Source organism: Helianthus annuus, chromosome 4 (assembly GCF_002127325.2).
Source record: "Helianthus annuus cultivar XRQ/B chromosome 4, HanXRQr2.0-SUNRISE, whole genome shotgun sequence".
Classification (NCBI taxonomy): Eukaryota; Viridiplantae; Streptophyta; class Magnoliopsida; order Asterales; family Asteraceae; genus Helianthus; species Helianthus annuus.
In genome coordinates, this window is record NC_035436.2 from 19,361,509 (window position 1) to 19,382,222 (window position 20,714).

The following is a 20,714-nucleotide window of genomic DNA, read 5'->3' on the forward strand; positions in this document are numbered from 1 at the left end:
CATTTAATACATAATAAACCATGATTTTTATAATTCAAAACATCATTATTACATAAGGTTCAGAAAAACATGATCATAATACATAACAGCATTGATAACATTAGAAAACTAAAACAAACAACATAAACATGATGATCATAGCAGGAGCTGGCTAGATTGCTACTTCCTTCCAAAATTCTTGACTGAGATTATAGGTTTTTCCTCATCTTCTTCATGTTTAGGTTGTAGGATGGGGATCTTTTGTTTTTCATCATCTTCTTCTTTTTTGGGTTGTACAACTGAGATTTCAGGTTTCTCATCAATCTCTTCTTTTATGGGATCTGAAGGTTCACCACCAGAAGTAGGATGATTGGTATAGCTTGGCCCCCAGATTGCTACTTCATTCCAAAATTTCGGACTCATATAATATTCCTTTTTTGTTGGTCTTACAACTTTTAGTGGAATGGGATGCAAAGGTTCATTATCAAAAGTAGGGATTGGTTCTCCTGGTTGTACAATTTGTAGTGGTTTGGGATTGTACAGCTCTGTTTTCACACACAAAAAAGCAACTGAAACTTATATTACTTATCTCCTGAATTTAAAAGTAGCACAGTCGGTAAACCAGCACAGATTTGGAACCCAAAAAACCACTTGTGCTAGTTTCTTCTAAAACACTAAAGTAGCACAGACGGTAAACCAACTAGAATTTGTGCTAGTTTACTAGAAAACACTAAACCCTTTGTGCTAGTTTCTTCTAAAGCAATAAACTAGCACAGATAGTAAACCATCACATATTTGGAACCCAAAAAACCAACTAGAACTTTGTGCTAGTTTCTTAAAAAACACTAAACTAGCACGGAAGTTAAACCAGCACCGATTTCAAAACCAGAAAACCAACCACAACTTTGTGCTAGATATTTCTAAAACACTAAACTAGCACATAGGTTAAACCAGCACAGAAAATAAACCAGCACAAAAAATAAACCAGCACTATTTCATTAAAACACAACGATCGATCTGTTTTATAAAATGCAGAACATGAATCAGTTTAGACATATTAAAACCCTAGAAATCTGTTCGTTTACAGATCCTTAACAAACCTTCGAAATCGTCATCAGGTTTTGTTTCTTTATGCTTCTGGCTTCTTGTAGATCTCTTAGAACCTGTGTAATCGATTTGATTTCGAAGAAACTTAGAAAAACCGTACAAAATTGAAACGAATACACCAAAATGCAAAAAAAAAATGGAACGTACTCTCTGAATCCATCGTTGATGCTGTTTTTGTTGTTGTTTGTTCGATTTTCTTCTGTCTGATTGTCGATTTTAGGGGACGTTTGTTAGCGATTGGGAAGTTTTGAGAGGGAGTGAAGAAGAACTGTTTTTGAATCGTCAATAACTGCTTTGCTTTTTGTCCAGTACTATTTTTTTGTTTATGGCGAAAATACCCCCGCGCGTTTTATTTTGTTTACTTATCTAGTTTAATATTAGGGATCTAATCTGGTGCATTGGTTGTTTAAAAAAATGGTGTAGATTGCTTCTTAGGCAACTTAGGCAAAATAGGCTTCTTAGGGGAACCGCCCCCTGTATATATATATATAAACAACCAAAACTCATTCATTTTCAACAAAAACAATCTCAAAACCTCTCTAAAAAATCCCACCATTTTTAAAAAAACTTGATGGATTCTCCTAGTTCTTCATCCATGGTAAATTTTTACTACAACGAGTATTTTGCGGATGGCGATGGTTCGACCGATGAGGAGCTTGAGCAAGAGGCGGTTACAAGTGCTTGTCAACTAGCGGTGAGATATGTCAACCATTCTCGTCGGCCCCAAGCAGAAAAAAATAAAAGAGGCTATGTTGAACGAGACCGACGCGCGGCACACGATCGTTTGATGAAAGACTATTTTGACGAGGCGCCGACATTTTCAAACGAATTTTTTAGGCGTCGTTTCCGAATGAGTAAGCGGTTGTTTCTACGCATAGTCCACGACTTGGAAGCCAACTACAATTATTTTAAACAAAAACCGGATGTGAGAGGGGCACTTGGATTTACCGGTATCCAAAAGTGTACGTCGGCATTACGAATCCTTGCTTATGGTAACACTACCGACATCAACGACGAGTATCTAAAAATGGCGGAGAAAATAACACGAGACAGCTTGGAACATTTTTGTCGCGGTACAATTCTTATACTTTACTTTTATTTTTTTTTAAACGACGAGTATGCTTAGAATTTTTTTTTTGTTTTGAATCTTATGTTTCTGTATATTTTTTTATAAAGGTATAATTGATGTGTACGGTGCGCGTTATCTTAGAACGCCTACATGGGAGGACCTTCAAAAGATCTACGAGGTACATAATGCCGAGCATGGTTTGCCTGGTATGATCGGGAGCATAGATTGCATGCATTGGCGTTGGGATAACTGCCCGACTGCATGGCGAGGCCAACACACACGTGGTGACCAAAAAGGCCCCACTATTATTCTTCAGGCGGTTGCTTCACAGGACCTTTGGGTTTGGTCGGCTTACTTTGGCGTGGTCGGGTCATGCAATGATATCAATGTTTTTGAACAATCGCCGTTGTTAGAAGAGTGGATTTCTGGCAAAGCTCCAAAAGCGTCGTTTTACGCAAATGAAAACTACTACCCTCATGGATATTATTTGAGCGACGGTGTAACACCCCCAAAATACCACCTGCGGAAACCCCGCGAGGCGTGTTACACATCAGAGTCTGAGCCACCAATCACATTGAACCAATGGTAAATACTTAAATAAAACATGTCATTAATGGCCATGATTAAATGTCAAACACAATATTAATTCACAAAGAGTTATGTAGCGGAAGCATATGATAAGTCGTTTAGCAATTGTTTCAAAATAAACTCAAAACCAATGTATCAATTATAAGTAATCCAATAGCTTCGATCCATGACCACTCCAGCACTCCCAGATAGCAAGTCCATGTTCCAAGGTTAACGACCTACAAGCATGCAAACAAGTGTGTCAGACTACGCTGGTGAGTTCAAGGTTTCGTTAACGTGTTGTGTTACCAGATATATGTTAGTGCGATTAATTGTTGCGTTACGATGTTGCTCATGTTAGTTACCCTAGGGACTACGCCCTTACGTAACCGAGGAGTGTGCCTCTTAGCAACCCACTATGTTGTTCACGCTAGTTACCCTAGGGAAAACGCCCTTACGTAACCGAGGAGTGTGCCTCTTAACAACCATAGTGAAACCCAGATAATTAGTTCACCCCCGTCCTTACGGCCCGGTGTGAGGTTTCCCACCTAATAGCGCTATCAACTAATTACCCCCATTGCCCTCCAGGCAATAACCAAAACTGATTAAGTTGTTTACCCAATGTTTCCCTTCCAATTGTTTACCAGTTGTCCCAAACCACCGAGACGCATGCTTGAGAAAATGCATTGAACTCACCTTGGTTTGCTCGGCAGATTATACCAAAGTTACTTGAATTAAGTGTGGTCAATCACGTCCTAACAGGGTTACCATACGAGTCAGGTTGGGTTCAAGTAAAGCACGTATGTTCCACACAAGTTAACATGTTACAAGCATGAATAGATCATGGCACACTTAACAATCAGGTAATGCATCGAGAAGCCCAAATAACATTGGCCCAACCCGTTGTGCGATCCGCCTACTTGTGCGTCCCACAATGGGTTGTGCGGTTCAACTAATGTAGCCCAACCAGTACCCGGCCCAACATGGCAATCCAATTGTATACGGCCCAATTATAAAACAGATAAGCCCACTTGTACGGTTCATGCATCTTGTGCGACTAGAGTTCCGATTGTGCGATCCAGACCTCTTGTACGATTAGGCTGGGTTGTGTGTGCTTGTGACTTGGGCTTCAAGGCCCAACAGTTTATAAGTATTCAACATACTTGTGTGGCCCAACAGTTATCAAGAGAACACAACTTGTGCGATCCGATGATCTTGTGCGACCATTGATATCTTGTGCGACCGAGTTGTGTAATCATGCAATTCTAAGCTGTATTCAGTGCATTAACAGTAGTACCCTAACACATTCCTGCTTGTGCGACTAGGGCTTGTGCGGTCGGCTAGCTTATGCGATTGGGCTCTTATGAAATCAAGGCCCCCTTGTGCGATTGGTTTAATACATTCCGGATTTTATGCATTCGGTTACAATCATACCAAAGTTTCCATGTTTCACTCAATTAACAGTTTCCTTACTATCAAAACAACCTACCATCGATCAAACAAAGTTGTTATATCTAAATCACATGAACCCTAATTGAACAAGACATGAACACTAATCAAACATTCGGTTCTTAGAACAATAATATGAAACTCGATTTGTCATGAATATTCTACAATACACATAAGCCGATTTCATGAGTACCACAATCAATTCTACGGATTCAGATCAAACACGTATATGGCCGATTACTTTCATACATTCTTAATCACATAGTATTCGAAACGAACATAACAAATCATCATCAAGCATATCGAGCACACATCATAATATCATCAAACAATAGTTAATCATACTAACCGAATCGAAAAGGAACGAGAATTGGTCCGAACAGAGAGTGATCCGAATCCTATGAACTTCAAGGAGGGTGGCTGCCTTCGGTTCGTGAGAGAGGAAGAGAAGAGCTAGGGTTTTGTGTGTTTTCTTGTGTAAGCTAGTTATGAGAAAACGATCCCACCATTTGGGTGTTTGAACGTATAAGGGGAGTGGGCCGGCCCTTGCTTGGGCTGCCTATGTGTCCCGAATTCAAAAGATAGTGGGCCGAGAGTGTCATGAGTCAGCCCATTAGCTTGTGCGATCGGCTATGTGTTGTGCGGTTCGGATTAAGTAGACATATACATATTCACATAATACATATTCACATAACATGTCATATCGTCATACATTCAATAGTTCAATCATTCGATAATCCAATCAAGTTCACATACGTTGCATACAATACAAAGACGGGTTTGAAATACGAGTTGTCACAGTATCCCCAACTAAAAAGAAATTTCGTCCCGAAATTTGGTACGCACTCACTGAGAAAGCTAGGTAAGTTAAAGCAGCTAGATAAGTTAAAGCTAGGTAAGTTATATCGTTTGCTGGTTTTCCTGGGGTGTCACATCATCCCCCACTTGAATGGGAATTTCGTCCCGAAATTCACTAGTTGCATCAACATTAGATTTGCTAGGTTTCGCCTGGTCGTTGGGGAACAGATGTGGATACTTAAGTTTCATCTGGTCCTCGCGTTCCCACGTGAACTCTGGACCACGTCTTGAGTTCCAACGAACTCTCACAATCGGTATACGGCTGTGTTTCCGAACTTTAACTTCCCGATCCATAATCTCAATTGGTTCTTCGACAAACTGCAATTTGTCATCTATCTTTAGCTCTTGAAATGGTACTACTAGTGTTTCATCAACCAAACACTTCTTTAGCTGTGATACGTGGAACACATCATGGACATTGCCCAACTCAGCAGGTAATTCCAACCTGTAGGCCACCTTTCCAATTCGTTCCAGAATCTTGAATGGCCCTACATAGCGAGGGTTTAGTTTGCCGCGTTTCCCAAAACTCACCACACCCTTCCAGGGTGAGACCTTTAACATTACGCGATCATTAACTTCGAATTCCAACGGTTTACTACGCTTGTCAGCGTAGCTTTTCTGGCGGTCTCGAGCTGCGGCCATACGGTTTCGGATCTGCACAATGCTCTCTGATGCCTCAAGAACAAACTCAGGGCCTGTGATCTGACTATCACCCACCTCATGCCAACAGAGAGGTGAACGACATTTCCGTCCGTATAGTGCTTCGAAGGGAGCTGCCTTAATACTTGTATGATAGCTGTTGTTGTAGGAGAATTCTATTAATGGCAAATGTTTCTCCCACCCTTTCCCAAAGTCGAGTACACATGCCCGTAGCATGTCTTCAAGTGTTTGGATGGTGCGCTCACTTTGACCATCCGTCTGCGGGTGATAAGCGGTACTCATGTCGAGTTGGGAACCAAACGATTTATGCATTGACTGCCATAACTCTGAAGTGAAACGCGGATCTCGGTCTGAAATGATAGAAGTTGGCACCCCATGCCTAGAAACCACCTCCTTAAGATACACTGCTGCCAGCTGAGAAAATTTATCCGTTTCCTTGATTGCTAGGAAATGTGCTGACTTCGTGAGGCGATCAACAATCACCCAAATGGTATCGTTCCCAGCCTGAGTTCGAGGTAGCCCTGTCACGAAATCCATGGCGATCTGTTCCCACTTCCATGTGGGTATCTCTGGTTGCTGCAGTAGACCTGAGGGCTTTTGATGTTCCGCTTTGACTTTAGCACAAGTCAAACATTTGCTGACGTAGGTTGCTATGTGAGCTTTCATGCTAGGCCACCAGTATGTAGTTTTCAAGTCGTGATACATCTTATCTGATCCAGGATGTACAGAGTAACGTGACTTATGCGCCTCATCCATTACAAGTTCTCGTAAGTCACCATAGAGTGGAACCCAGATGCGTCCGGTTACGTAATAAGCACCGTCTCCCTTTTGTTCTAGTCGTTGTCTCGAGCCGCGTAAAGCTTCAGCTCGAACGTTCTCTGGTTTCAACGCTTCTAACTGAGCGTCTCGTATCTGGGAAGGGAGGTTGGACTGGATCGTGAGTTGCAATGCTCGCACACGCCTAGGTGCATTATCCTTTCTGCTGAGGGCGTCAGCCACAACGTTCGCCTTGCCCGGATGATACTTGATGGCACATTCATAGTCGTTCAATAATTCCACCCATCGTCATTGTCGCATATTCAATTCTTTCTGGTCGAAGATATGCTGAAGACTCCTATGGTCGGTGTAGATGGTGCATTTGGTACCGTACAGATAGTGCCTCCAAATCTTCAACGCAAATACCACCGCTCCTAACTCCAAGTCGTGTGTCGTGTAGTTCTTCTCGTGCACCTTCAGCTGACGAGAAGCATAAGCTATTACCTTCTCGCGTTGCATCAACACGCAACCGAGACCCCGAATCGACGCGTCACAGTATACCACAAAATCTTCGGTGCCCTCTGGTAAAGACAAGATTGGTGCACTGCAAAGTCTCTGTTTCAGAACTTGGAAAGCCTCTTCCTGCTTCGTTCCCCAAGAGTACGTCGTGTTCTTCTGTGTCAGCGAGGTGAGAGGTTGCGCGATTTTCGAGAAGTCTTTAATGAACCTTCGATAATACCCTGCGAGACCAAGAAATTGTCGCACCTCAGACGGAGTCTTTGGTGCCGCCCAATTCTTAACTGCATCCACCTTCGTAGGATCCACATGTATCCCTTTCTCGTTAACAACGTGCCCAAGGAAGTGCACTTCTCGAATCCAAAAGTCGCACTTAGAAAATTTCGCATACAACTGTTCCCTTCTCAAGAGTTCCAAGATGAGACGTAGGTGACGCGCGTGATCTTCTTTGTTTTTGGAATAGACTAAGATGTCGTCAATAAACACTATAACAAACTCGTCGAGATAAGGCTTACATACGCGGTTCATGAGATCCATGAAAACCGCTGGTGCATTAGTCAATCCAAACGGCATAACCAAAAACTCGTAGTGTCCATAGCGCGTTCGAAAAGCCGTCTTGGGAACATCCTCTTCCCTAACCCTTACCTGGTGATACCCCGATCTTAAGTCGATCTTGGAATAGAAACTTGACCCTTGCAGCTGGTCAAACAAGTCGTCGATGCGTGGTAACGGATAGCGGTTCTTAATGGTCACCTTGTTGAGCTCTCGATAGTCGATACACATACGGAATGACCCATCTTTCTTCTTTACAAATAGTACTGGGGCTCCCCAAGGCGATGAACTGGGTCGAATGAAACCCCTATCCAACAACTCCTGTAGTTGATTGGACAACTCCTGTAACTCTCCAGGTGCTAACCGGTAAGGAGCTCGAGCAATTGGAGCCGCTCCCGGCGCAAGATCAATCTGAAATTCTACTTGACGGTGAGGAGGTAACCCTGGCAGCTCCTCTGGGAACACATCAGCGAATTCTCGCACCACTGGTAGATCCTCGATCTTACTCTCTTCAGACTGAGCGTTGGTAACTAACGCTAACAGTGCAGGATACCCCTTTTGTAGATACTGCTGTGCACGCATGGCCGTGTTAATCCCAACCATCGTCCCACTACAATGCCCTTGAACTAACAGTGACTCCCCATCAGGGAGAGGAATACGCACAACTTTCTCCTTACACAAAATTTCTGCTTGGTGCTTAGACAACCAATCCATCCCTACTACTATGTCAAAACTACCGAGTGTGACGGGAAGGAGGTCAATATCAAACACCTGACCCACGAGATCTAGTTTGCATCCAAAAAGGACATTCGAGGCTTCTATCGTTTTACCATCTGCTAGTTCTACTACTTGTTTAACTTCTAAAGGTGTTGGGGTTATCCCTAATCGTTGACTAAACTCTAGGGACACATAACTCCAATCGGCACCCGAATCAAATAATACAGAAGCAATACGATTGTTAACAGGAAACGTACCAGTTACAACGTTGCCGTCATTCCTGGCATCCCCTGCTCCAAGCTGGAACACTCTGCCTCGAGTGCCATTTCCCCCATTGTTGCCGTTGTTGTTGTTGTTGTTTCCAGCATTGTTGTTATTCGGGCGGTTGTTGTCGTTAGCGTTCTGGTTTAACTGAGGGCAATCCCGCTTAAAGTGGCCCTCGTCACCACACTGATAGCACCCCTTCCTGAAACCCTGATTCTGCTGGGGTGGTTGTCCCGGTTGTCTCTGGTTTTGCTGGTTCTGTTGCTGCTGGTGTTTGGGTTGCGAGGTCCTACAATCCCTGGCCTCATGGCCCGGCTTACCACACTTGTTACACATCCGACCACACGGCCCAAAATGATGATAGCCACACCTGTTACACCGTGGCTTCCTCCCTGCATACAAACCCTGGCTGTGGCCACTTCCCTGGCCTTGATTGACAGAAGATGACTGGCTGATGCTGCGGTTGTTGTTGTTGTCTGGCCTTTTCTGAGTCTGACCAACACTGGGTGCTTTGTCGTAGTCGCTCCACTTCCGTTTGTTATCATTAACAGATGTAGTAGCAGTGGATGCCGCAGCAGCAGTGGCTGAATTGCGCGGGGGTAACGAATTGCTCTCTACCTCTTGGTCCACAATCTTATGAGTCAGTCGAACAATCTGTGTCAAATCATTGAGATGGGCTGCAGTGACCAAACTCTTCACACGCGGAGGCAACCCTTTGATGAATAACTCAATCCTCCGAGACATAGGCCGGGACAAGTTTGGGCACATGTCGGCCAGTTCATACGATCGCTTCACATACGCTTCGACTTCAGATCCAACCATCTTCAAGTCGTAGTACTCGTTTTCCAACTTTTGGACCTCATCCCGTGGACAGTACTCCTCCCTGATCAGTTCTTTAAAGTCTTCCCAGGTTGTGGCATTCGCTGCCTCGATGCCCAACAACTGCACCTGGGCGTTCCACCACGTTAGGGCACCATCCGCCAAGGTACCCGCAGCATATTTCACCCTGTCCCCAGCAGGACAGTTACAGATAGCAAACACAGACTCTGCTTTCTCGAACCATCTCAGAAGTCCCACAGCCCCTTCAGTCCCGGTGAAGGTCTGTGGCTTACAGTCCATAAACATTTTGAACGTACACGCAGGCTGGTTAGGTTGAGGTTGCGCTTGCTGACCTAAATGACGGAAGGAAACACATTATAGGAATGAAAAGACGTGTACGTGGTATATGAGTAAAGAGTACTTGGTACATTCCGTACCAGCTTGATAGGCTGCTAAAGCCTCAGCTACACGGGTATTGATTAGGTCAGTCAACTCAGCCTGAGTCATGTTGATGTTGCCACGTCCGTGTCCTCGTCCACTCATGATTCTATACATGGAGATGAACCGATTCAGGAAATCGAAACGAGATGGAAATCAAGTATCATGTTCGTATCTATGTGCTATCAAGTTCACACATAATAAGGCAGAACCCTTCTCACGCTCGATAAGTCTCACTGGGACTTGCATGCACCTCACGTTATTATTAAGTGTGCACCCATAATAATAAGGCAATTTGCATGCTTATCTCAGTGCCTCTTAGCTTACGCTCGAAGTTTCCCCCGTTCAAACAATATAACAGATGGTATCATAGGTCTGTGGTTCGCATAAGTCGAAGAGTAGTGTCACACTATCAAGTCACTATGGTATTTAATGTTTCAGTTCATATACGTTGTGAGTGTGTGACTGCTAAGCTAGTAATGTATAAGGGAGAGACGAACCTTGCAATCTGGAGCTGAGTGTCATGATCGATCTTCGAAGTTGTTTGGTTATAATCTGGTTTTACAAAACGTTTTAAAACCTAGTTCACTATAACCAGTGGCTCTGATACCAAACTGTAACACCCCCAAAATACCACCTGCGGAAACCCCGCGAGGCGTGTTACACATCAGAGTCTGAGCCACCAATCACATTGAACCAATGGTAAATACTTAAATAAAACATGTCATTAATGGCCATGATTAAATGTCAAACACAATATTAATTCACAAAGAGTTATGTAGCGGAAGCATATGATAAGTCGTTTAGCAATTGTTTCAAAATAAACTCAAAACCAATGTATCAATTATAAGTAATCCAATAGCTTCGATCCATGACCACTCCAGCACTCCCAGATAGCAAGTCCATGTTCCAAGGTTAACGACCTACAAGCATGCAAACAAGTGTGTCAGACTACGCTGGTGAGTTCAAGGTTTCGTTAACGTGTTGTGTTACCAGATATATGTTAGTGCGATTAATTGTTGCGTTACGATGTTGCTCATGTTAGTTACCCTAGGGACTACGCCCTTACGTAACCGAGGAGTGTGCCTCTTAGCAACCCACTATGTTGTTCACGCTAGTTACCCTAGGGAAAACGCCCTTACGTAACCGAGGAGTGTGCCTCTTAACAACCATAGTGAAACCCAGATAATTAGTTCACCCCCGTCCTTACGGCCCGGTGTGAGGTTTCCCACCTAATAGCGCTATCAACTAATTACCCCCATTGCCCTCCAGGCAATAACCAAAACCGATTAAGTTGTTTACCCAATGTTTCCCTTCCAATTGTTTACCAGTTGTCCCAAACCACCGGGACGCATGCTTGAGAAAATGCATTGAACTCACCTTGGTTTGCTCGGCAGATTATACCAAAGTTACTTGAATTAAGTGTGGTCAATCACGTCCTAACAGGGTTACCATACGAGTCAGGTTGGGTTCAAGTAAAGCACGTATGTTCCACACAAGTTAACATGTTACAAGCATGAATAGATCATGGCACACTTAACAATCAGGTAATGCATCGAGAAGCCCAAATAACATTGGCCCAACCCGTTGTGCGATCCGCCTACTTGTGCGTCCCACAATGGGTTGTGCGGTTCAACTAATGTAGCCCAACCAGTACCCGGCCCAACATGGCAATCCAATTGTATACGGCCCAATTATAAAACAGATAAGCCCACTTGTACGGTTCATGCATCTTGTGCGACTAGAGTTCCGATTGTGCGATCCAGACCTCTTGTACGATTAGGCTGGGTTGTGTGTGCTTGTGACTTGGGCTTCAAGGCCCAACAGTTTATAAGTATTCAACATACTTGTGTGGCCCAACAGTTATCAAGAGAACATAACTTGTGCGATCCGATGATCTTGTGCGACCATTGATATCTTGTGCGACCGAGTTGTGTAATCATGCAATTCTAAGCTGTATTCAGTGCATTAACAGTAGTACCCTAACACATTCCCGCTTGTGCGACTAGGGCTTGTGCGGTCGGCTAGCTTATGCGATTGGGCTCTTATGAAATCAAGGCCCCCTTGTGCGATTGGTTTAATACATTCCGGATTTTATGCATTCGGTTACAATCATACCAAAGTTTCCATGTTTCACTCAATTAACAGTTTCCTTACTATCAAAACAACCTACCATCGATCAAACAAAGTTGTTATATCTAAATCACATGAACCCTAATTGAACAAGACATGAACACTAATCAAACATTCGGTTCTTAGAACAATAATATGAAACTTGATTTGTCATGAATATTCTACAATACACATAAGCCGATTTCATGAGTACCACAATCAATTCTACGGATTCAGATCAAACACGTATATGGCCGATTACTTTCATACATTCTTAATCACATAGTATTCGAAACGAACATAACAAATCATCATCAAGCATATCGAGCACACATCATAATATCATCAAACAATAGTTAATCATACTAACCGAATCGAAAAGGAACGAGAATTGGTCCGAACAGAGAGTGATCCGAATCCTATGAACTTCAAGGAGGGTGGCTGCCTTCGGTTCGTGAGAGAGGAAGAGAAGAGCTAGGGTTTTGTGTGTTTTCTTGTGTAAGCTAGTTATGAGAAAACGATCCCACCATTTGGGTGTTTGAACGTATAAGGGGAGTGGGCCGGCCCTTGCTTGGGCTGCCTATGTGTCCCGAATTCAAAAGAGAGTGGGCCGAGAGTGTCATGAGTCGGCCCATTAGCTTGTGCGATCGGCTATGTGTTGTGCGGTTCGGATTAAGTAGACATATACATATTCACATAATACATATTCACATAACATGTCATATCGTCATACATTCAATAGTTCGATCATTCGATAATCCAATCAAGTTCACATACGTTGCATACAATACAAAGACGGGTTTGAAATACGAGTTGTCACAGACGGAATTATCCTAGGTATTCGATTTTCGTGAAGCGTTTAGTGATCCTATTGATGAAAAAAGAGCATACTTTAAAAAGCTTCAAGAGTCTTCACGAAAAGACATTGAGAGATGCTTTGGGGTTCTTAAACAACGCTGGCAATACTTGAGAAATCCTTGTCGTGCATGGAGCAAGCAAAAAACGAGAGATGCTATGTACGCTTGTATAATCATGCACAACATGATTTTGGAAGACGAAGGAAAAGCGATATGCCAGAATTATGTGCCAGAAGCCGTTCAACAGGAGCATCCACGGGCGTCAATGGAAGAAAGAGTGAATAATGCGCGAGAGTTGCGTTACGAACCGTACCATTCCCAGTTAATGGTTGATTTGGTACACCACGCATGGTCGGTTCGGTACGTACCACCTGAGGGAGAGGAAGAAACGGAGGACGAGGAAGACGAAGTTGGCGAGGGTGAAGAAAGCGAAGACGAAAACTAGTGTTTTTTTTTTTAATTTAATCGGATGTTTTTTTTTTTTATTTCTAGTATTGTATTTTTTTTTATTTAATGAAGTATTTAAGTTTAAAAAAAATTGAGAAATGCTTGAATGGGGTTATTGGCATAATGCCCCACTACGCCACTTTTGCTATAATGCTCCCTTGCTGACTAGGACGCCACGTGTCGGATAATGCCCATGGTAGAGGCATTATAAGGTGTTACCACTACACATGGTCTAATTAACCTAAATATCATCTTTCTCCAAACAATTTTTTATATTAGTCACAAACAATTTTTTTTCTTTTTCTTAGGCACTCACAAATATTTATAGGGATGATAAATAATGGATCTATATTTAATGAATCACTGTTAATAAAACTCTAAATTTGAAAGGTTTCCCTTAAAAAAAATAAAGATAATTAATTAAAAATATCTTTTTAAAAACCTCTGGGTCCGATTTCTCGCATCTTTCTCTATTTAGTTAAATAATGCTTCTTTATTTTTTTTCTTTTTCCTCCGGTCAGAGAACAACATAAAGAATAAATATATGAAGTAAATAATTATTAGATGTATAAATGGAATCATTATTCACTCCCTGTATTATATAATAAGATGAAATGTAAAAATTAATGAAAACCTTAAATTATTGTAAAAATTAATGAAAACCTTAAATTGTTCGTTTGATTGAGTATGATATAGAAATTTCAATGTGAATACTGATACATTCTCTCTATTATTTATTAAATATTGTATGTGACGAGGTATTACTATTAGGTTTTAAGTATTTTGATTGGTTGGTGGAATTGTAGACTAATGGGTGGATGCCACTTGGCATCCACTATTTTGTTTTTTATTTTTATCTATATATACAAGTCTTAGGGGGTGTTTGTTTTTGGTGAGAAGTACTTCAGAACCTCTTATGTCTTCTCCACGCAGACCACGCGCAGACATTTAAGTCTGCAGCTTGTTTGTTTTTTAGAAGAGGTTTCATTAAAAAACCTCTTCCCCACACAGACCTTTTCTTATGTCTTCCAACCTCTTCAAGAGTCTTCTCCCTCTTCAAAACACCATCTGGTCTCAAAACCCTAGCAACTCCACTTCTCCAGCCGCCGCCACCTCCACCTCCGCCACCACCTCCTCCGCCGCCCACCCTGCTCCGCCACCACCTCCACCTCCTCCGCCGCCCACCCCTGCTCCGCCACAACAAAACCGGCTGCATCCAACTTGCTTGCTGGTGCAGTTTCTCATTTCTTGATGACGAAACCCAGAACAGAATAAGAAGATTTCGGGAACCCAAATCAAAAAATCATGGGGGGCTTGTAGTTCACTAATGGACAACATTAATGGCAGATTCTACAAGGACGATGGCAACGTCTCATCTTCTAGTGTTCTTTTTTTTTTTGAACTGTTCTTGTCTTTTTCTTTTATTTCTTTCGCGAAGAACAGTATGGTTGAGAAAGGGGTGAATTTTGTGCTTCTGGCACGTTGTTGATTTGTGTTTGAGTGGGTGGTTGATTTGTGTTTGAGTGGGTGGTTTGGAGATCTGAAATGTTAAAGAGGAAGGGGTTTGGGAGAAGAAAAAGGGAATAAAAAGGTTTGCAGATGTGGGGTAAAGAGATTAGAATCAAACACTCTTTTTATTACACCCAGCAGACATTTGGTCCACCTCTTCTCGTGCAGATGTTTGCAGATGTGGTCCGCAGACTGTAGACCTTTTGCATATGAAAAAACAAACACCACCTTAAAGTTGTGTGTATAAGCCTCTCTTGTATATAAACAATTGTGTTTTCTTCCCATGGACTATTTCTAAAACTAAAAATATTCCCTTAGAATATTAGTATAAGTACCATATAACCCTTGTGGTTTACTTTTAGCTTTAATAACGCTATACTTCATTAATTTATTTAACTATTATTATTAGTAGTAGTATTTTATAAATAGAGTGAATTGCAAATTTTGTCATTTATATTTATACCCAATTGCAGGCGGTGTCCTTTGTCTTTAAAATTGATGAGTTTTGTACTTAACGTTTTAAAATGTTACACGATTTGTCCTTTGACCATAACCCAGTTAGTTTTTTTTTTATTAAATTTGATCATGTGTCTTGCACATGAGGTTATTTTTGTCATAACACATTTTAGGGACTATTATGCAAATAATTAACATGTAGGGACTATTGTGTATAAAAGTTAAAAACATATCTATAAACAAAAAGAATGTATTCTCTCTCTCTTTCCTCTGTATGTTCTCTCTCTTATCTCTATCTGTAACCTGCTATGGATGTTGAAGATCTGGTGGTTGGTGGTGGATGGTTGCGGTTGTTGGTGGAGGGTGATGGTTGGTTCGCTACGTATTATTAGTGGTTGATGAGGGCTACGGTGGTGGATAGCTGGTAGTTGCAGAAGGTGGTGGAGGGTGAGTGGTTGATGGTGGCAGGATTGTGGTGATGGTGGTGATGGGGTCTACGATGGTGGAGTTGTGGTCCGGCGGTCATTGTGGTTGTTGACTTGTTGGGGGCTACGGTGATGGAGGGTTAGGGATTTTTCGAAATCGAAAAGGGGGGTTTCGTTTACGTATCGTTTTTGGTCAAATTGGGGATTGAAGGTTGACGAAGTGAATGAGATCAGGATCTTTGCTATCGAATATGGTCCTTTTCGAAACGGGATCGTTTTCTTTGGATTTGTTGTATTCTCTTGGTTTAGATATATCGTTTTTTGGTTGAATATTGATAGCTAAAAAAATGTCAAGAATGATGCCAGGATTACTTTAGGAGTATTGAAATTGATTTTAAATGGTCAAATTTATAGCATTAACGTGCATTCATCCGTAAGTTATTTTACTTATATTATATAATTTGTTTACAGATAATTGAATTTTTATGAACTTCAGTTGGCTCGCTACACTTAAATGGAGCTGGGCGGTGGATGATATGGTGGTGGTGGTAAGTGGGAGAGGGAGAGGGAGAGAGAGAGAAATAGAGGTGAGAGAGAGAATAAGAAAGTAGTTTTATTTTTTTCTAAATGGTTTGGTAATTTACCTTATATACACATTTAGTCCCTCTAAAGGTAAAATGACAAAATTGCCCTCATGTGCAAAACACATGACCAGATTTAACTAAAAAAAATAAGTCGGTTAGAGCCAAAGGACAAACCGTGCAACAATCTGAAACATAAAGTACAAAATTCAACAATTTTAAAGATAAAGGACACCGCTTGAAACTTGGTATAAAGATAAAGGACAAAACTTGCAATTCACTCTTATAAATACAAATCCGATTGACTTGTGAATTAACACACCGCAACACGCATGCGTTGTTCAACGTTTTTACATCTAATTTTTGTTTGGTTTAACGGTACCGTCGCAATGCGCTTCACTTTTTTACATAAGATTTCAAGTATTGTCAATGTCTTTGCTATAAAGCGTGAAAATTCTTTTTCGTTTTCCGTTTTCCATTTTGATATAAATTTTGTGGTTCAATGTTTTTACATCTATTTTTTATTCGGTTATAATGGTCTCGCCGTAATACGCTAGTACTAACTACCAGTTAGTATACATCAGAAAATAAAATTCTACCATTAATGCATTCTAATTTTGATATTATAATTTTACTTGAAAAACAATATTTTTAGTAAATCACCCAAAATAAAAAGAAGTTAGATATATGTTATTACTTTATGTTTAAAGTAAAGTAGTAACTAGTAGATTTAAAAGAAGAAATTAAATTATTACTTTATACGATTTGTCCAACTGTACATATATATTTCTTTTATAATACGGACTAGAATCGAACTGAGATCGAAAATACAACATCAACACCGAAGAATGGATTGGTTAGGTCTTAGTCAAGACCACGGTCCATTCGTAGAATCGTATTTAAATATCTTTTTATGAATAACTATGTATTCTAAAAGGGTTTGTTGATAAGATGATCAAGTTTTGTATCCTTTATCACTAGCGAGGCAAATCAAAAAGTTATTAAGAGTCTAAATCAACAAATTGCATAGATGGTTTTGGTCATTTGCGGTTCTAGACAACATAAGATCGAAAACAAAATATCTGAAATCTTAAGAAACTAAAACTGAATCATTTCCCTTCGGTTCGGGTTGGTCTGGTCCAGTTCGACCTAGGTAGAGCAAGTTTTGCTAAGCTATATATGTGAAAGTTGAAACCGACGGACATATATGGTGAAAACTTATTTCTCTTTTTATAGCAGGTTAACTTCGATTAAACAAAAATTTGATTACTTCGAATAAGAAATATCATAGAGTTTATTTTCCTCCCGTGCATGCTTCCTTTTTTGAAATATGCCATTTACAGGACATTTTTATTAGACAAATAAAAATATTGACACGAAAGAAAGCAGTATGATTTTAACTTTTTATAAATACTTTAGTCGTTGAAGTGGTAGTAGTTAGATCTATTATAAATAAGTTTCTTTGATGGTATTTTTAGATGTGAAAAATATGGTATCAAAGTTCAAACTCAGATATAACACTCAAACAAGGAATATTCAACAGTTTTGTTCAAAGAACAGTCACCATTGTTTTCAGGATCGAACTGGACATCGAATCGGTCTCCTTACAGGTCAACTGGTCGGACCGGTGGGATCGGATATAAGAACCGGGTTATTACTAATAGAATATACCTATGTTAATATTGTAATTATTGTGATGATTGTCCTGCCATTTATAAGAGATCCTAATTGATCTCTATTGTAATTATTTATACGATGCTATGTGAACAGAGGAGGCAAGGTTTGAGAACAATACCCTCTTACATGGTATCACGAGTTTAACCTAATTTCTCCTCCCACCACCTCCCTGTCGCCGTCGGCACTCCTTGCCGCAGCCCCCCAACCTCGTTTTTTCTTTTCTCTTCTGCTTCCTTACTCACCCTCATGGACGACGTAGCCAAACCCGATACTCCCCTCTCTCCTGGTCAGTCATCAGAGACTGCCAAACTCCACCCAGCCTCCACAGTTACCAACATCAAAAATCTGATCCCCATTCTCCTGGACATGGAAACTGGTCAATATTCATCTTGGTCAGAACTTTTCCGCATCCAGTGTCGTGCTTTTAAAGTCATTGACCACCTAAAACCTAAACCCGCAGCCACCTCCTCCACGTCGGAAAACCCTCCAGTCGATGAAGAATGGGATAGACTTGACGCCATTGTCTTGCAATGGATATACAGTACTATCTCCAATGATCTCCTCAACACCATCATACGCCCCGGAAATACCGCCTATGATGCATGGTCGACCCTGGAAGGCCTCTTTCAGGATAATAAAAATGCGCGTGCAATTCACCTAATGCAGCGTTTTACCACCACTCGCCTCGATGGTTTCCCTAATATGTCAGCCTACTACCAGGCCATAAAGTCTCTTGCGGATCAATTAGCAAATGTCGGAGCACCTTTGGATAACAAACGGCTGGTTTTGCATCTTCTTGCGGGTCTCACGGATCAGTATGAGGGTATCTCAACCATCTTACAACAAAAAGACCCCACTCCCTCGTTCTATGAGGCTCGCTCTCAGCTGTGTTTAATCGAAAGTCAAAAGGCGGAGAAAGCCTTGTATGCCGCCACCACCGCTAACCAGGCACTAAACACCACAACCAACCGGTCCACATCTCAGTCCCCGTCGCCACCTACTTATCAATCAGATCAGACCCCCACACGCGGCCGCGGTCGCTCTAGGGGTCGCGGACGTGGCAGGTTCTCCGGTTCACATGGACGTGGTCAGCAGTACGGCCAGTGGACTTCACCCACCACCTACACCTGGACTGTACCCACTGCCACCAACGGTGCTGGTACCTCTCCAACCCCTTGGCTCCAGTGGGCGGCCCCCCCTCCATGTCCGTACCCCACCACTGCCATCCCTCCTCCTCATAACTCCGCTCAAGGCATTCTCGGGCCACGTCCACATCAGGGTCACCAGGCAACATACTCCTCGACAGACATTCAGCAGGCTCTTTACACCATGTCTCTCCACCCTCCTGAGTATCAACACGGTGTTATGGATACGGGAGCCACCATCAGCATGGACCCCAATTCAGGTAATTTTAGTACTATTTTTAATAATGGCATGAATGAAAAAATCATTGTTGGTGATGGCAAAACCATCCCGGTACTTGGACATGGCCCTCAGACCTTCCCGCACCCTTATCCGCCGTTTGTTCTGAACCGTGTACTTTATGCCCCTAACGTCATCCGCAAACTTATTTCTGTACGTCAATTCACTAAAGATAATTCTGTTTCTGTTGAATTTGATCAGTTTGGTTTTCTTGTGAAGGACTACAAGACCCGGATCCCCATAATCCGGTGCGACAGCAGCGGTGATCTCTACACCTTTTCCAAAGACTTTCATTGCTTCTCCACCTCCACCACTGCTGCTCAGTCCTCCAGTCTATGGCATCAACGGCTTGGTCACCCCGGCCCGGCTCTTCTTCAGTCTTTAAAACATTCCAATTCTATTGTTTTTAAGAACATTAATAAAAATATTTGTGAACCATGTGTGTTTGGAAAGAGCACTAAGCTCCCTTTTTATCCGTCTACTAATCGTACTTTCCAACCGTTTGACATTGTGCATAGTGACGTTTGGACCTCCCCGGTTCTAAGTTCGGAAGGCCATCGTTACTACGTTTTATTTTTAGACGACTATACCAACTTCTTATGGACCTTCCCCATATCTAACAAATCACAAGTATTTGCCATTTTCGAAACCTTCACCAAACTTGTGCACACTCAATTTCAACGCACCATTAAGACTTTTCAATGTGATAATGGAAAAGAATATGTTAATGCATCATTTAAACAATTTTTTGATAAACATGGCATTCTTTTCCGACTATCGTGCCCTATACCTCGTCTCAAAATGGGAAAGCGGAGCGCAAAATCCGCTCCATTAATAATATCATCCGCACTCTTCTTGCCCAATCTTCCCTACCCGCTAATTTTTGGCATCATGCCCTAAATACCGCCACCTACCTAATAAATATCACCCCTTCCAAAACACACAAGTTTCATACACCTACCCGCCTACTCTATCACCAAATACCAACTTACGACCATTTACGCGTATTCGGTTGCCTATGCTACCCGCTAAGACCCTCCACCACCACCCACAAACTACACTACCGTTCCTATCCTTGTGTTTTCATTGGCTACCCCACTGCTCACCGTGGCTACAAGTGCTACGACATTAAATCGCACACTATCACCATTTCCCGACACGTCCTTTTTGATGAATCAGTTTTCCCTTTTCAAACTCTCATTCCCTCACAACCTACGACTTCCTACCACTTCCTCACTGATTCGTTTCCCTCCAACCTATGGCCCCATGTCTCTTTTCCCACGGCCCATCCACCTAACACCCCTCCCCCACTCACTTCGACCCACACGTCTCCCTCCCCAACCCACACTACTCCTATCAGCCCCATCCCTCCAGCCCATTCTCCCATCTACCCGGCCCATACACATCCCCCGCCTCCCTCACCTAGCGGCCCAAATGCCACAACCTCAGCCCACACTCTCACCCCACCTACCACACC

General features: G+C 42.1%; 2 protein-coding genes across 2 annotated transcripts; one reads left to right on the plus strand and one right to left on the minus strand.

The window, feature by feature from the left end:
• Nucleotides 1–58: 58 nt before the first annotated feature.
• Nucleotides 59–1,277, minus strand: LOC118491659. The gene is made up of 3 exons (XM_035989596.1): nt 1,234–1,277; nt 1,080–1,142; nt 59–524 (listed from the first exon to the last, which is right to left on the minus strand). The coding sequence occupies exons 1-3, from the start codon at nt 1,244–1,246 to the stop codon at nt 160–162; spliced, it is 441 nt and encodes a 146-aa protein (XP_035845489.1). The 5' UTR covers nt 1,247–1,277; the 3' UTR covers nt 59–159.
• An 807-nt stretch (nt 1,278–2,084) lies between these two features.
• Nucleotides 2,085–17,622, plus strand: LOC118491453. The gene is made up of 3 exons (XM_035989250.1): nt 2,085–2,159; nt 2,263–2,654; nt 17,617–17,622. Exons 1-3 carry the CDS (start codon nt 2,114–2,116, stop codon nt 17,620–17,622), a joined length of 444 nt encoding a protein of 147 aa, XP_035845143.1. The 5' UTR covers nt 2,085–2,113.
• Nucleotides 17,623–20,714: the final 3,092 nt, after the last annotated feature.

Excerpts from the sequence above, each read along its gene's own strand:
- LOC118491659 (XM_035989596.1), bottom strand. Across the intron at positions 525-1,079 it reads ACCTGATGACGATTTCGAAG|AGCTGTACAATCCCAAACCA; the intron begins GTTTGTTAAGGA and ends GTGTGAAAACAG.
- LOC118491453 (XM_035989250.1), top strand. The coding sequence starts at position 2,114 with ATGGCGGAGAAAATAACACGAGACAGCTTGGAACATTTTTGTCGCG. Across the intron at positions 2,160-2,262 it reads CTTGGAACATTTTTGTCGCG|GTATAATTGATGTGTACGGT; the intron begins GTACAATTCTTA and ends TTTTTTATAAAG.